Raw genomic sequence first — 17344 nt, forward strand, 5'->3', positions numbered from 1 at the left:
ATACTAAATTGATAGTAATGTGAAGAATGTGTGTCAGGGGAAAGTCCTGACAACAAGTAGATAGGTGAGGAACTTGCATTGTTAACATCTGGATTAGGAAATGGGAGTGCAGTCCTTTTTATGTAATTTTCCTTATTTCTACCCTCACCATTGATATCCTGAGTCCTGTGGCTTCTCCTTACTCCTTTTGCCCCTTTTGAGTACTGTATACCCCAATGCATTTACTGTTTACTGCTCCATTCTTCCTTTTCTCATTCTCTATCGAAGTTACAAAGCCATATTTGAAAGCAACTGTGTACATCTTGCATACTTTGTCTCCACGTACTTCCTACCATTCTCACTTTAATACTGTCTTTAGTTACATAAAGATTTTCATTTCTTTCAGATTCAGAGACTGCATTTGAAATCAAATCACCAGTTTCCAGCAGGAGCATTTTTAAAGATAAGCAATCGTGTGACATTAAAATGGAAGGTATGGCAAGGAATGATCTCTGGTATTTGTCATTAGAAGAAGTATGGAAATGTAAAGACCAGTTAGACAAGTATCAGGAAAACCCAGAGAGACATTTGAGGCAAGTGGCATTCACCCAAAAGAAAGTACTTACTCAGAAGAGAGCCTCTGAAAGTGGTAAATATGGGGGAAACTGTCTTCTTCCTGCTCAGCTGGTACTGAGAGAGTATTTCCATAAACGTGACTCACATACTAGAAGTTTAAAACATGATTTAGTTCTTAATGGTCATCAGGAAAGCTGTGCAAGTAACAGTAATGAATGTGGTCAAACCTTCTGTCAAAACATTCACCTTATTCAGTTTGCAAGAACTCACACAGGTGATAAATCCTACAAATGCCCTGATAATGATAACTCTCTTACTCATGGTTCATCTCTTGGTATATCAAAGGGCATACATAGAGAGAAACCCTATGAATGTAAGGAGTGTGGAAAATTCTTCAGCTGGCGCTCTAATCTAACTAGGCATCAGCTTATTCATACTGGAGAAAAACCCTATGAGTGTAAAGAATGTGGGAAGTCTTTCAGCCGGAGTTCTCACCTCATTGGACATCAAAAGACCCATACTGGTGAGGAACCCTATGAATGTAAAGAATGTGGTAAATCCTTCAGCTGGTTCTCTCACCTTGTTACCCATCAGAGAACTCATACAGGAGACAAACTGTACACATGTAATCAGTGTGGGAAATCTTTTGTTCATAGCTCTCGGCTTATTAGACACCAGAGGACACATACTGGAGAGAAACCCTATGAATGTCCTGAATGTGGGAAATCCTTCAGACAGAGCACACATCTCATTCTGCATCAGAGAACCCACGTTAGAGTGAGGCCCTATGAATGCAATGAATGTGGAAAGTCTTATAGCCAGAGATCTCACCTTGTTGTGCATCATAGAATTCACACTGGACTAAAACCTTTTGAGTGTAAGGATTGTGGAAAATGTTTTAGTCGAAGCTCTCACCTTTATTCACATCAAAGAACCCACACTGGAGAGAAACCATATGAGTGTCATGATTGTGGAAAATCTTTCAGCCAGAGTTCTGCCCTTATTGTGCATCAGAGGATACACACTGGAGAGAAACCATATGAATGCTGTCAGTGTGGGAAGGCCTTCATCCGGAAGAATGACCTCATTAAGCATCAGAGAATTCATATTGGAGAAGAGACCTATAAATGTAATCAGTGTGGCATTATCTTCAGCCAGAACTCTCCATTTATAGTTCATCAAATAGCTCACACTGGAGAGCAGTTCTTAACATGCAATCAATGTGGGACAGTGCTTGTTAATACCCCTAACCTTATTGGATACCAGGCAAATCATATGAGAGAAAATGCTTACTCATAAATGCGGGAATTTTTCACAAAGCAATAACTTTATTTTGCATTGGAGAACTCCTGGAGATATGGTGTACAAATTGAATCTATGTGGAAATGCTTTCAGTCTTGTTACTATCATATTGCACATTAGAGAATTGGTCCTGGAAGGGAAAGAAACCACAGATTTTATTTCAGTACAGAAATCCATCAGATTTTCTTTTCATGAATTCCTACAGAAGTAATTGGCCTGGGAGCATTCTTGACCAAGTCTTAAATGCTAGAATCTGAGAAGGAATTATTAAATAGGTGAGTTGTTGAGCAAGAACCCCTTCATTTGAAAAGAAATGAGTATGCTACTGTAGGGAGAGTTGTTGCTGAGAATTAAGAAATGATACAGTTAATGCAACAAAAGATGGAAAAGAATATTTCAGTCAATATGTCATTGTTTACTTGACTTTGTCTCTCTTCTGGGACATTTAGTAGTGTTTGGTATGTTTTATGTGTCTGGTAGAAACCGTATTTTGGTTAACAGCAAGGAAAATGCTTATAATGTAGTACGATTAAAAACAACACATCTCCACTACCAGTACTAACCCATTTTTAAGTATATTTGCATGTGGGCAAGAATTGAAAGTATATAGATAATTGAACAGAATTGATTTGTTAGATAATGGGACTTTGAGTTTTATAGTCTGTTTAATGTTGCTGTAATAATTAAAGAAACTTTTAAATATTGTAAGAGGATACCTAGTTTCTCTATTCTACCATCAAAGAAGCTTTTGAGTACCACCTGTTAATGAGCTTTCCTATTCTAAATTGTTTTGGGTCACAGAGTTCCACTTTTTCCACTCTTTAGCATTGCAAACGCTCCTGATAATTTAAAAACACAGTAATTCTCTGGATGTTAGGACTTAGGGGAACACTGGGCATTTGGACATATCAGGGAGGGGTCCCCATTTTAGTGGGAATAAGTATTTAAACAATATTTAGAGCAAGTGTCCTCCTGTGATAAACAGAGCACGGCCTAAAGATGCCCTCCGTCTGAAGGTAGTCTTTTATCTTAATAAAGAAAGATTAGTGTTAAGAGCATAGACTTGAACTAGACTACCCAGGTTGAAACCCCACTAGCTGGGTGATCTTGAACATGCTGCTTAGCTTCTCTGTGCCAAACTTATTGATATCCTCCTCTGTAAATTAGTGATAATAATAGTACTTACCTAGTGATTATGGTGAGTATTAAATGAGTAAACAGAAACAGCTTAGAATAGTGCCTGACATATATTATGTTCTCTGTAGTTACTGGCTGTGATTATTAATATTATTGCCCCACCCTAATGTCTGTTATTTAATTGAAATCTGCTTGTGTGCTTATAAGAATTCACTGAGTTCTCACTTTCCTTACAGTCATACATGGTTTTTCCCTCTTGCCTAAATCAGAACTCAACAACCTGGGAAAATCACTGACAAATAGTTGATATAGGTTTCATTCCTGAGGATCAATAAACAACTTGTAATGTTGTATACACATTTATTCTGTTTGCACAAAGGTTTTCCATTCTAGGGAGAGGATCCCAGTCTTCAGATTCTCTGGTAAGTTAATAACCCACAAAAGATTCAGGAAGAGGATCTGTTTTAATTTTCTGTTTCATTCTATAAATCAATCTGTTGTGTATAGGGACTGACCATGATTCTGCATTTTCTAGCATAAATATTAGATGCTTAATGATTGATTGTTGAATGATAGATAAAGTATTGCTGAAGCCAACCAGAGATCTTGATCTCTCTCTGAAGAAAAACCTAGAAATGATGGTTAGAATCAGGAGACTTGAGAACTACAAGGAACATGACAGCCTCTAGCTCGTACTTGTCATTGAGATCAAGTGCGTTGGCCCAGGTCTCACATTTTCAGTGAAGTCAGACTCAGAACTAGGTCCTGGGTTCCATGTTTCCTGCTGCTCTTCTCACTGTGTACATACCGTGCCAACATATAACATGCCTATCAGAAATGGTTTTCATTAAGGGAGAATAGTCACTTAACTGGGACTCTCAACATTTCTAATAACCTGTGGCTCAATTTCCTCAACTGTATAATGAGGATACTACTAGTATCTACCTCAAAGCGTTGTCATGTGGATTGAGATGGTATGTATGAATCACATAAAAGAGTGCCTGGCACATAGGTGCTATTAATAATATTACTATTGTTAACACCTTAAGGATCTAACTTGTAATGAAGACAGAAATATGTATGAGGATCACTGAAATATTTATGACTGCATAATTTGCAAAATGAAAAAATGTACACTAACATAATATTTGTGGCATAACTGTGTAATGGAATATTATGCAGGCATTAAAATATGTACACAAAAGTTTGGTAACAGGAAAAATGCTGTTGTGTGTTACAACAAAAGCATGATAAATACTTGTTAATATGGAATAAGCTCAAATATGTCAAAATAAATGTATTGTAAAAAATGAGTGTGGCCAAAAACTAAGGAAATTTGTCAAAATATTAATAGTAGCCTATATATTGGGAAAATTGGTGTTTCCTTTTCTATTTTTACACTTTTCAGTTCTTTCTAAAGCCTCCTGAAATAATATATCTTACTTTTAAAATTAGGAAAACAATCTCCTCAGTGATGGAATTTATTTTTTCTTCAAAAGCTCATACCAAGGTCCAATGTGTTGGCTCATGCTTATAATCCCAACAACTTGGGAGGCTGAGGGAGGAGGATTGATTGAGTTCAAGACCAGCCTGGGCAACATAGCGAGACCCTGTCTCTACAGAAAGTTTAAAAATTAGGTGTGGTGGTGCATACCTATAGTCCTAGCTACTTAAAAGGCTCTGAGGCAGGAGGATCACTTGAGACCAGAGTTTGAGGTTGCAGTGAGTTATGATCACAGCACTGCACTGCAGCCTGGGCAACAGGGTGAGACTCTGTCTCCAAAAAAGGGGGTGTGAGGGCTCATACATGTAAATAAGCTACTAGAGGCTGGGCACGGTGGCTTACGCCCGTAATCCCAGCACTTTGGGAGGCTGAGGCGGGTGGATCACCTGAGGTTGGGAGTTTGAGACCAGCCTGGCCAACATGGTGAAACCCCATCTCTGCTAAAAATACAAAAATTAGCTGGGCATGGTGATGCACGTCTGTAATCCCAGCTGCTTGGGAGGCTGAGGCAGGAGAATCGCTTGAACCCGGGAGGCGGAGATTGCAGTGAGCCGAGATCACACCACTGCACTCTAGCCTGGGTGACAGAGTGAGACTTCCTTTTCCATTTAAAAACAAAACAAACAAAAAAAAAAACAACTAGAACCTTAATAAAGGAATTTAGCAAGGTCATAGGATATGAGGTTACAAAAATCAATTTTATTTCTATATACTAGCAGTGACCAATTAGGAAATGAAATTGGAAATACAGTTCCATTTATAATGATAGAAAAAAGTTAGGTTTTGAAGGAAAGGTGAGGGTTAAAGAGAGTTAGTGGCTCAACAGAAACACAGGTTTATTGCCAGCAAAAACCTGCAGAGAGGGGACCAGCTTAGTGTCGGAGCCCACTGCTGCTTTCAGGCTGGGGTAATTATAGGTCTGGGTGGAAGGGGTCTGGGTGGTATGGCTTGCTGCCCGGCAGGATTTGATAAAGGTGTTTCTGTAGTCAGGTGGTTAGAATGTTTCTCATAGCCCAAGACCCTGTAGAATGTTTCGCCTTGACCAGGGTCTGTGAAATGGGGATTTACAAAATGATGCAGCTTTGACTAACAGTGACCAATTAGGAAATGAAATTAGGAATGGAATTCCATTTACAATGATAGAAAAAATGTGAAATACTTAAATTTAACGAAACATGAAAGACCTGCATAGTGAAAACTATTAAAACATTGCTGGAAGAAGTTAAGGAACATATAATAATAAATAACACAAAAGAAATGGAGAAATATACCTTGGTCAAGGATGGGAAAACTCAGTATTGTTAAGATGGCAGTCCTCCCGAAATTAATCTTTATTTTTTTATTATTTTTGAGATGGAGTCTTGCTCTGTCGCTCAGGCTGGAGTGCAGTGGGGCAATCTCTGCTCACTGCAAGCTCTGCCTCCTGGGTTCACGCCATTCTCCTGCCTCAGCCTCCCGAGTAGCTGGGACTACAGGCGCCCACCACCTCGCCTGGCTAGTTTTTTTTTTTTTGTATTTTTTTTAATAGAGACGGGGTTTCACCATGTTAGCCAGGATGGTCTCGATCTCCTGACCTCGTGATCCGCCCGTCTCGGCCTCCCAAAGTGCTGGCATTACAGGCTTGAGCCACCGCCCCCGGCCTACAGTTCTTAAAGATAGTGTGTCTGGAGTTTGTTCCTTCAGATGTTCAGATGTGTCCACAGTTTCTTCCTTCTGGTGGGTTCATGGTCTCGCTGACTTCGGGAGGGAAGCTGCAGACCTTCCCAGTGAGTCTTACAGCTTTTAAAGGTGGCCTGTCTGGAGTTGTTCATTCTTCCTAGTGGGTTTGTGGTCTCGCTGGCTTCAGGAGTGAAGCTGCAGACCTTCGCGGTATTACAGCTCACAATGGCAGCGTGGACCCAAAGAGTAGCAGCAGGATTTACTGTAAAGTGCAAAAGAACCAAGGTTCCACGCTATGGAAAGTGACCGGAACGGGTCGCCACTGGCTAGCTTGAGCAGCCTGCTTTTATTCCCTTATCTGGCCCCACCCACATCCTACTGATTGGTCAGTTTTACAGAGAGCTGATTGGTCCGTTTTACAGAGCGCCGATTGGTCCATTTTGACGGAGTACTGATTGGTGTATTTACAATCCCTGAGCTAGACACAGAGTGCTGATTGGTGTGTTTACAATCCTTTAGCTAGACACAGAGTGCTAGACAGAGAAGTTTTACAAGTCCCCACTAGGTTGGCTGGATACAGAGTACTGATTGGTGTATTTACAAACCCTGAGCTAGACACAGAGTGCTGATTGGTGTGTTTACAAACCTTGAGTTAGACACAGAGTGCTGATTGGTGTATTTACAAACCCTTAGCGAGACATAAAGGTTCTCCAAGTCCCCACTAGACCCAGGAGCCCAGCTGGCTTCACTCAGTGGATCCCGCACCGCAGGTGCAGGCGGAGCTGCCCGCCAGTACGGCGCCACAGGCCTGCACTCATCAGCCCTTGGGTGGTCGGCGGGCTGGCACTGCTGGGGGACCCGGCGCATCCTCCCCAGCTGCTGGCCTTGGTGCTAAGCCCCTCACTGCCCGGGGCGGCAGCGCCCGAGCCCGGGCTCACCCGGAACTCCCGCTGGCCCACGAGTGGGGCGTGAAGCCCCAGTTCCCTCCCGTGCCTCTCCCTCCGCACCTCCGGGCAAGCAGCGGGAGCCGCCTCCGGCCTCGGCCAGCCCAGAGAGAGGCTCCCACAGTGCAGTGGCGGGCTGAAGGGCTCCTGAGGCGCCACCAGAGTGGACACGGAGACCGAGGAGGCACGGAGAGCAAGGGCTACTAGCACGTTGTCACCTCTCACAGTGAGCCCAGATCCCACCAGTGCACTCCACCCTGGGTAACAGAGTGAGATTCCATCTCAAAAAAATTAAAAGATTAAATTAAATTTAAAAATGTCCTACCTGGCCAGGTGCAGTTGCTCATGCCTGTAATCCTAGCACTTTGGGAGGCCAAGGCAGAGAGATTACTTGAGCTCTGGAGTTCCAGACCAGCCTGGGAAACATGGTGAAACCCAGTCTCTACAAAAAAATATAAAAATTAGCCAGGTGGTGTATGCCTGTGGTCGCAGCTACTTAGGAGGCTGAGGTAGAAGAATTGCTTGAGCCTGGGAGGTAAAGGTTGCAGTCAGCCATAGATAGATAGTTGCAGTCACCACAGATACATCTTTAGGAAAAAGTCCTCCCCTACTAAAGCAAATTCAAAAAAGTGGAAAAGTGACTTTTCACCAGATGTGTATATATCAATGTTGAGAACACAAGAAACATGAAAAAAGAAAAAAAAAAAAAAAAAAACTGAGGAAAAAATGACACCTCCAAAGGAACACAGTAACTCTCCAGTAAACAAGGATGCTATACCCAGAAAAGTTAAATGAAGTCTTAAATGAAGAAGAAAGAAAGTCTTTCCCAGGCAAATAAAAACCAGTAGACTGGCTGACTATACAAGAAATTTGTACGGGAGTCCTACACCTGGAAGCAAAAGAACAATATCTACCATCATGAAAATATATGAAAATACAAAGCCTACCACTGGTAGAGCAAACACAAAAATAAGAGAAAGGACTAAAATCTTCAGGCTCCACTTCTAGTTTCCTTGCTATTTCCACCACATCTGGATTTACTTCCTCCATGGAAGTTTTGAGTTCCTCAAAATCATTTATGAGCATTGGGATTAACTTATTTTAAAGTCCTATTGTTGATATTTTGACTCCCTCCTATGAATCACAAATGTCCTTAATGGCACCTAAAATGGTGAATCCTTTCTAGAGGTTTTTCCATTTACATCGCCCAGATCCATCAGCGTAGTCACTAGCTATGGCAGTTGTAGCCTTACAAAATATATTTTTGAAATAAGACTTGAAAGTTAAAATTACTCCTTCATCCATGGGCTACAGAATGGATATTGTGTTAGCAGGTGGTTAAATAGCATTTATTTCCACCAGAGCTCTTGGATGACTAGGTGCATTGCCAATATGCAGTACTATTTAGTAAAAGAAAAGAAATCTTTTCTTACTGAGTAGTAGGTCTCAACAGTGGGCTTAAAATATTCAGTAAACTATGATATAAACAAATGTGCTGTCACCCAGGCTTTGTTATTCCATTTATAGAGCACAGCAAAATAGGTTTAGCATAAATCTTAAGGGCTCTAGGATTTTCAGAACGGTAAATGAGGACAAACAAAAGGAGTCGGAATTTGTTACTGTACTACATGAAATTCTAAAGAGAATCCTTCAGGTTGAAATGAAAGGATACTAGACAGTAACTTGATGGTATATAGAGAGTAAGAAAGATTTTCAGTAAGAAAAGACTACATGGGCGCATATAGAAGCTAGTGTCAGTGTAAAAGAAAATACATAAAAATAACTAAATTTATGTTATCAGACACACAATATATAATGATGTAACTTTTGACAATAATATAAAGGGAAGCAGGGAACAGAGCTATATAAGAGCAGAGTTTTTGCATACTATTGAAGTTAACTTTGTATCAATTCAGACTATGTTGGCCTCAAATTTATTTGGAATTCTGGGGGCTGTGAACAGCCAAAACAATCTTGAAAAATAAGAATAAAGTTGGAGGACTCACAATTTTTGCTTTCAAAACTTACCACAAAGCTACAGTCATCAAAACAATGTGGTACTTGCATAACTATAAACATTTAGATCAATGGAATAGAATTTAGAGTCCAAAAATAAATCTATACATCTATGTCCAATTGATTTTTACAAGGGTGCCAAGTATATTAAGTAAGGAAAAGTAATCTCTTTAACAAATGTCACTGAATGACTGGATTTCCACATGCAGAAGAATGAAGTTGGCCTCCATCTCACAATACATACAAAAATTAATTCAAACTAGACCAATGACTTAAAAGTTAAAACTGTAAAACTCTTAGAATAATAAATAAAGGGAAATCCTCATGACCATGGGGCCAGTCATGGTGACTCATATCTGTAATGCCAGAACTTTGGGAGGCTGAGGCAGGAGGCTCACTTGAGCTCGAGAGTTGGAGACCCACCTGGGCAACCTAGTGAGATCCCATCTCAAAAAAAAAAAGAAAAAATATTCACAACCTTAGATTTGGCAATAGATTCTCAATTATGACACCAAAAGCACAAGCAATAACAAAAAAAGAATAGATAAATTGGACTTTGTCAAAATTTTGAAATTTTGTGCATCAAAGGACATTATCATGAAAGTGAAACGATAACCTACAGAAATAGAGAAAATATTTGCAAATCATATAAGAGTTTAATATCAGGAACATTTAAAGAACTCCTACAACTCAAAAAACAACCCCACTGAAAAATGTGTAGAGACATGAATAGACATTTCTCCAAAGAGGGTGTGCTAATGGCCACTAAACATGTTAAAAGATGGTCAAAGTTATTAGTCATTTGGGAAACACCAAAACCACAATGAGATACCACTCCACACCTTGTAGGATAGGTGTAAATTTTTTTTAAAGCAAAAAGTATTAAGTCTTATTCCCCAGCAAACAGGTATATTCAAACCTACCCCTACAGGTCAAGGGAACTGAGAAGCCAAAGAAAGAAGCTAACAAATACAGTTTCTCAGAAACATTTAATAGGGACTTATAAACAGAAGCGATGTCTTGGGCAACCATGAGACAGCAGATTACTGCACTCACCCGTCAGAAATAATTCTTTATATCACAAGCTTTTTTGTTAAGACATGTTCAGCTAGCCATGTTTCAGACTCTCTTGCAAAGCTCATGACCAATGGGAATATAGACAAGCATCTCTATGAGGGATTGTCTATGGTACAGGCATCGTTTCTTGACCTTGCCGTAGCAATGTCTTGGTATGCATGATTCAAACATTAGTCATTATGTCAGTTTCATTTCAAGATGGGTTACTCTTGATAGGCAACAGACTGTTTTCCTAGAAGTGTTCGGTAAGGATGTGGAGAAATTGGAGCTTGGAGCCCTTGTACATTGCTGGTGGGAATGTAAAATGGTTCAGCCACTGTGAGAAATGTTTTGGTGCCTTCTTGTAAAGGATAGAATTGCCCTATGACCCAATAATACCGCTACTGTGTATATACCCCAATGCATTGAAAATAGGGAGTCGGCGGGGCGCGGTGGCTCAAGCCTGTAATCTCAGCACTTTGGGAGGCCGAGGCGGGTGGATCACGAGGTCAGGAGATCGAGACCATCCTGGCTAACACGGTGAAACCCCGTCTCTACTAAAATACAAAAAAAAAAACTAGCCGGGCGAGGTGGCGGGCGCTTGTAGTCCCAGCTACTCGGAGGTTGAGGCAGGAGAATGGCGGGAACCCGGGAGGCGGAGCTTACAGTGAGCTGAGATCCGGCCACTGCACTCCAGCCTGGGCCACAGAGCGAGACTCCGTCTCAAAAAAAAACAAACAAACAAACAAAAAAAAGAAAATAGGGAGTCAAACAGATACTTTTATGCCAATATTCCTTGCAGAAGTATTCATAATAGCCCAAAGGTGGATCAATCCAAACGTCCATCAACAGATAAATGGGTTAACAAAATGGAGTATACAACAGGACATTAGTCATAAAACAGAACCAAAGCTCTGGCACATGCTACAACATAGGTGAACCTGAAAAACATTATGCCAGTGAGATGAGCCAGACACAAAAGGCCAAATATTGTGTGATTCCACTTATATGACCTAGGTAGAATAGGCAAATTCATGGAGACAGAAAGTAGATCAGAGGTTTCCAGGCAAATAAGGGGAATGGGGAGTTACTGCTAAATGAGTACCAGAGTTTCTGTTTGGAGTGATGGAAAAGTTTTGGAATGGGTGATGGTTACACAACATTGTGAATCTAACTAATGCCATTGAATTGTATGCTTAGCGATGGTTAAAATGGAAGTTTTTATTATGTGTATATATCCACAATGAGATAAAAAGAAATTTTAAAATTTAAAGAGAGCAATTTTAAAATGTTAGAATTGGATAGCCAATTTTAACATCATCTTGAATTTTGCATTTCAAGCACAGGCTAATTTCCCCTCACAATTATTGTGCATGTGTGTTTCGGGGGGTGTTTTCAAGTCTTTAGTATATATTTATTGATAATGATAGATGACAAGAAATTTTTATGCTAATGTGATTTATGAAAAAACATTTTTAAAAAGAACTGGTTGTGGTGGCTCATGCCTGTAATCCTAGTGATTTGGGAGGCTAAGATGGGAGGATTGCTTGAAGCCAGGAGTTCGAGACCAGCCTGGGCAACATAGGGAGACACCATTTCTACAAAAAAAATTTAAAAATTAGCCAGGTATATATGTTATATATATATTATATAATGTAATATACATGATGTAATATAATATACATTATACAGTTGCACCCTGTATTCCTAGCTACTTGGGAGGCTGAGATAGGAGGATCACTTGAGCCCAGGAATTTGAGGTTGCAGTGAGCTATGATCGTGCCACTGAACTCCATCCTGAGTGATAGAGTGAGACCCTGTCTCTTAAAAAAAATTTTTTTAAAAGAATAAATGTAAGAAAGACTTTCTAAATGTAAGGATAAATAGAGTTGAAATGTAAGGAGAAGAAAAAATATATACCATGCATACAGTAACCAAAAAAAAAAAAAAAAAAAAAAAAAAAAAAAAAAAAAAGCTTTTTTGTTTTAAAAAAAAAAAAATAAGGAAAAAAAAAAAAAAAAAAAAATAAAGAGGAAATTTTATAATAATAAATGGCAAACTCACAGGAAAATCTAAATGTCTTAATAGATAGCTTGAGAATAAGCATATTCCACACTGATTACTTGGACAGTTTTCTGTAGTACGAGGATCTGCCATGATCATCAAAACTCATTTGTCTTTTTCTCATTAGCAACATCTTTCCAAACACACTCTTGAGTTACAATGGAGTCAACTGACCAAGTTCGGCCATGGGAATTGGGCTAAAATTTGGGATATACTGCTTTCAGTCATGTCCCATGTGATGGAAGAATAAACATTCTTAAATTATTACACAATGGGAAAGATCTGTCAGGGAAACTTGAAAAATAATTAGACACAAATAAAAATATTACTTTGTATTTTCAGTGTAAGTCTAGGCATTATTTAAAGCAGTCTTCCATATTATATCTGCTTTTCATTGTCTTTGAGATATTTTACAACCCTGTACTTATTCAAAAAACTCTTAATACAGTTATATTCTCTATAGAAATACAAATATATTAGTCTAGTTGAATGCAATTCTTTAGTTTTGCATCTGTTTGTAAACTTCTTCCTAGTATTTCTTACCTATATATCTGTGGCTTCTTTGAATTTTTCTTTGGACTATTTACAAAGGCTTACTGTATACTCATTAATTAAGAAGGTAATTAACAATATTTGGCATTATGGCCGGGCACGGTGGCTCAAGCCTGTAATTCCAGCACTTTGGGAGGCTGAGACGGGCGTATCACGAGGTCAGAGATCAGGGACCATCCTGGTAACCACGGTGGAAACCTCGTCTCTACTAATAAATACAAAAACCTAGCGGCGAGGTGGCGGGCGCTGTAGTCCCAGCTTACTCCGGAGGGCTGGGCAGGAGAATGGCCATAAACACCGGGACGGCGGAGCTTGCAGTGAGCTGAGATCCGGCCACTGCACTCCAGCGCCGGCGACAGAGCCAAGACTCCGTTCAAAAGAAAAAAAAAAAAAAAATATATATATATTTGGCACATGTTTATGTTTGTATGAGAGTCGTGACTTTATCTTGTTTTTTGAAACAGGTTCTCGCTTTGTCACCCAGGCTGGAGTTGCAGTGTCGTGATCATGGTTCACTGCAGTGTTGACCTCCCAGGTTCAGGTGATCCTCTTACCTCAGCCTCCTGAGTAGCTGGGACTATGGGTGGCACACCATCATGCCCATCTAATTTTTTTTTTTTTTTGGTATTTTTTTTGTAGAGACGGGATCATGCTATGTCGCCCAGGCTGGTCTCAAACTCCTGGATTCAAGCAATCCCACCATCTTGGCCTCTCAAAGTTCTAGTATTACAGGCATGAGACACCGTGCCCAGCTGATTTTATATTTTTTAAAATCTTGTGATAGTTTATTAAACACCCTGTATAAGTTCCACTATCTCTCCCATCCACCACTTGCAAGCTGGATTTCAACCTAAGAAATATTTCAGAATCACATATTGAAAATAGTAGGCCGGGCGTGGTGGCTCAAGCCTGTAATCCCAGCACTTTGGGAGGCCGAGTCGGGCGGATCACAAGGTCAGGAGATCGAGACCATCCTGGCTAATACGGTGAAACCCCGTCTCTACTAAAGAATACAAAAAACTAGCCGGGCGACGAGGCGGGCGCCTGTAGTCCCAGCTACTTGGGAGGCGGAGGCAGGAGAATGGCCTGAACCTGGGAGGCGGAGCTTGCAGTGAGCTGAGATCCGGCCACCGCACTCCAGCCTGGGCGACAGAGCCAGACTCCGTCTCAAAAAAAAAAAAAAAAAAAAAAAAGAAGAAAACAGTAGACTCTGTAAACATGGGTCTCTGAATGATTCAGTTTAGCAAAGACTCCCCTGACCCTCATTGCACTATGATATAAGTGAGAACATAAGGTATAAATTACATATCATAAAATGTAACCATTTAATGTATATAATTTCATTTTAAAACTATTTTTACAGAATTGTGCAACCATCTCTATAATTTAATTTTAGGGCCGGCCGTGGTGGCTCACACCTGTAATCCCAGCACTTTGGGAGGCCGAGGTGGGTGGATTACCTGGGGTCAGGAGTTCGAGACCAGCCTGGCCAACATGGTGAAACCCCATCTCCACTAAAAAAATACACACACACACACACACACACACACACACACAAATAGTTGGGCATGGTGGCACACACCTACAATCCCAGTTGCTCAGGAGGCTGAGGTAGGAGAATTGCTTGAACCTGGGAGCCAGTAGTTGCAGTGAGCTGAGATGGCACCACTGTACTCCAGCCTGAGTGACAGTGAGACTCTGTCTCAAAAAAATATTAATGTTTAGTACATTTTCATATACCCCCTCCCCAAAGCTTCATATCCACTAGTTATCAGACCTAGGCAACCAATAATCTACTGTTTCTATAGATCTGCCTTCTGAGAACATTTCATGTAAATAGTATCATACAATATGTGGTCTTATAAGACGTGCTTCTTCCATTCAGTATAATGTTTTGAGGTTTATTTGCTCAGGCATGTACCACTACTTAAGTCCTTTTTTGCCTAATAGTGTTACATTGTATAGATTTGTCTCATTTTGTTTTTCAAACATCAGTTGTTGGACATTTGGGTTGTTTCCACTTTTTGGCTATTATGAATAATGCTTCTGGGAACATTTATGTACATGTCTTTGTGTGAACATTTCTTTGTCTTTCTTCTTTTTTTTTTTTAAGAGTTGGAGGTCTCACATGCTGGAGTGCAATGGTGTAATCATAGCTCACTGAAGCCTTAAACTCCTGGGCTCAAGCAATCCTCCCACCTCAGCCACCCAAGTAGCTGGGACTACAGCCATGTCACCATACCTGGATATCATTTCATTTATCTTGGGTAATGAGCTTTGCTAAAGAGCACTTTGGGAGACTGAGGCTGGAGGATCACTTGAGGCCAGGAGTTTGAGATCATCCTTGGCAGCACAGTGAGACTGTATCCCTCCAAAAAAAAAAAAAAAAAAAAAAAAAAAAAAAAAAGTCTGGCATGGTGGTGCATACCTGTAGTCTTAGTTACTTGGGAGGCTGAATTGAGAGGATCACTTGAACCCAGGAGTTTGAGGTTACATTGAGCTGTGATTATACTACTACACTTCATCAGGGCAACAGAGCAAGATCATGCCCCTAAAAATAAAAATAAAACAAAACATATAAAATGTTTTAAAGTCTGATTTTTAAAAGCCTGACATATTTCCTTTTTTTTTTAAAGAGACACACAGGCTGGAGTATTGTAGCATGATCATAGCTCACTGCAGCCTCAAACACCTGGCTCAAAGGATCCTCCTGCCTCAGCCTCCTGAGTAACTGGGACTACAGGTGTGCACTCCCATCCCAGCTAATTTAAACAAATTTTTTTAGAGATGAGCTCTTCTTAAATTGCTCAAAGTACTGTGGTGGCATTAGCCACCACACCCAGCCTAGTTGACATACTTAATCTACCTGAGATTTATTTTAAATATATTGTGAGACAGTCATCTTTATTATATTATTATATAGCTACTTTGTTGTTCCGATACAATTTATTGAAAAGTTTATCTTTTCCATAATGACTTTTCCCCTAATATTTTCTTATGAAAAATTTCAAACTTAGAGAAGAGTTTAAATAATTTTACAGTAAACACTGATATTCCCAATTTTAAGTGGTTATCTACTGTGTTGAAGTTTGCTCTGATGGTACGAAACGATGGTAGGTAAAACTGCTGGCACTTCAGTATGAATCAAGGTAATAGCAAAAAAAGATATTTGTTAGTAGCCATTGTATTCTTCATCACTACACATTCATAGTTTTGTTCATTTGCTTGAGACAAGGTCTAGCTGTGTTGCTTAGGTTGGAGTGCAGTAGCATGGTCTTAGCTCACTACCGCCTCAAACTCCTGGGCTCAAGCAGTCCTCTTGCCTCAGTCTCCCGAGTAGCTAGAACTACAGGTGCTCACCACCATACCCAGCTAATTTTATTTTATCATGGATGGGGTCTCACTATGTTATCCAGGCTGGTCTCATAATGCTGGCCTCAAGTGATCCTCCCACCTCAGCCTCCCAAGTAGCTGGGATTACAGAAATGAACCATTCCACCCAGATTTGTATTTTTTTTTTTTTTTTTTTTTTTGAGACGGAGTCTCGCTCTGTGGCCCAGGCTGGAGTGCAGTGGCCGGATCTCAGCTCACTGCAAGCTCCGCCTCCCGGGTTTACGCCATTCTCCTGCCTCAGCCTCCCAAGTAGCTGGGACTACAAGCGCCCGCCACCTCGCCCGGCTAGTTTTTTTTTTTTTTTTTGGATTTTTTAGTAGAGACGGGGTTTCACCGTGTTAGCCAGGATGGTCTCGATCTCCTGACCTCGTGATCCGCCTATCTCGGCCTCCCAAAGTGCTGGGATTACAGGCTTGAGCCACCGCACCCGGCCCAGATTTGTATTTTTTAAAGGAAGTCAATTTAACTTCAGGATGTCTTTGATAAAGCAGTAAAGAGTCATTTTTTTGAATAACAACTCTGAAATACATCTTTTTTTTTGAGACAGAGTGTGGCTCTGTCTCCCAGGCTGGAGTGCAGTGGCTCAATCTCAGCTCACTGCAAGCTCTGCCTCCCAGGTTCACTACATTCTCCTGCCTCAGCTTCCTGTGTAGCTGGGAGTATAGGTGCCCGCCACCATGCCCGGCTAATTTTTTGTACTTTTAGTAGAGACAAGGTTTCACCGTGTTAGCCAGGATGGTCTCGATCTCCTAACTTTGTGATCAGCCTGCATCGGCCTCCCAAAGTGCTGGGATTACAGGCGTGAGCCACCGCGCCCAGCCTAAATACATCTCTTTTTAATATCTGTGCAATGAACGTTCTGTGCTGTATACTGAAGTTGCGTAGTTGTCTCAAGAAACAGCATTTGTGTGATTATTTGCATTGGGAGCTGAACTTTAAATTGGGAGCTGAACTTTGCATTAAAGAAGGACCGAGAAACCTTGGCAGGTATTCTCTCAAAAATTAACCAACTAAACTTGTCACTTGAAGGAAAGCAAATGACAGGGTTTTATTTATGTATGTATTTATTTGTCAATATAAAAGTAGAATTTTCTTTTTTTTTTTCTTTTTTTTTTTGAGACGGAGTCTGGCACTCTGTCGCCCAGGCTGGAGTGCAGTGGCC

The 17344-nt window shown here is 40.5% G+C and overlaps 1 protein-coding gene across 4 annotated transcripts in view; it reads left to right on the forward strand.

Moving 5' to 3' along the window:
- ZNF10 (zinc finger protein 10) overlaps positions 1–4315 on the forward strand; it is a 34744-nt gene extending 30429 nt beyond the window's left edge. For 3 of the 4 annotated variants that reach the window (XM_017895659.1, XM_017895662.1, XM_017895660.1), the window contains one exon: positions 386–4139. In XM_017895659.1, coding sequence (XP_017751148.1) covers positions 386–1854 — 1469 coding nt within the window. In that variant the 3' untranslated portion in view covers positions 1855–4139. Of the gene's footprint in view, positions 1–385 lie in introns of all 4 variants that reach the window. The other variant, XM_017895658.1, reaches the window with a different exon arrangement.
- Positions 4316–17344: the final 13029 nt, after the last annotated feature.

This window comes from Rhinopithecus bieti, unplaced genomic scaffold (assembly GCF_001698545.2).
Source record: "Rhinopithecus bieti isolate Rb0 unplaced genomic scaffold, ASM169854v2 scaffold_27038, whole genome shotgun sequence".
Lineage (NCBI taxonomy): Eukaryota > Metazoa > Chordata > Mammalia > Primates > Cercopithecidae > Rhinopithecus > Rhinopithecus bieti.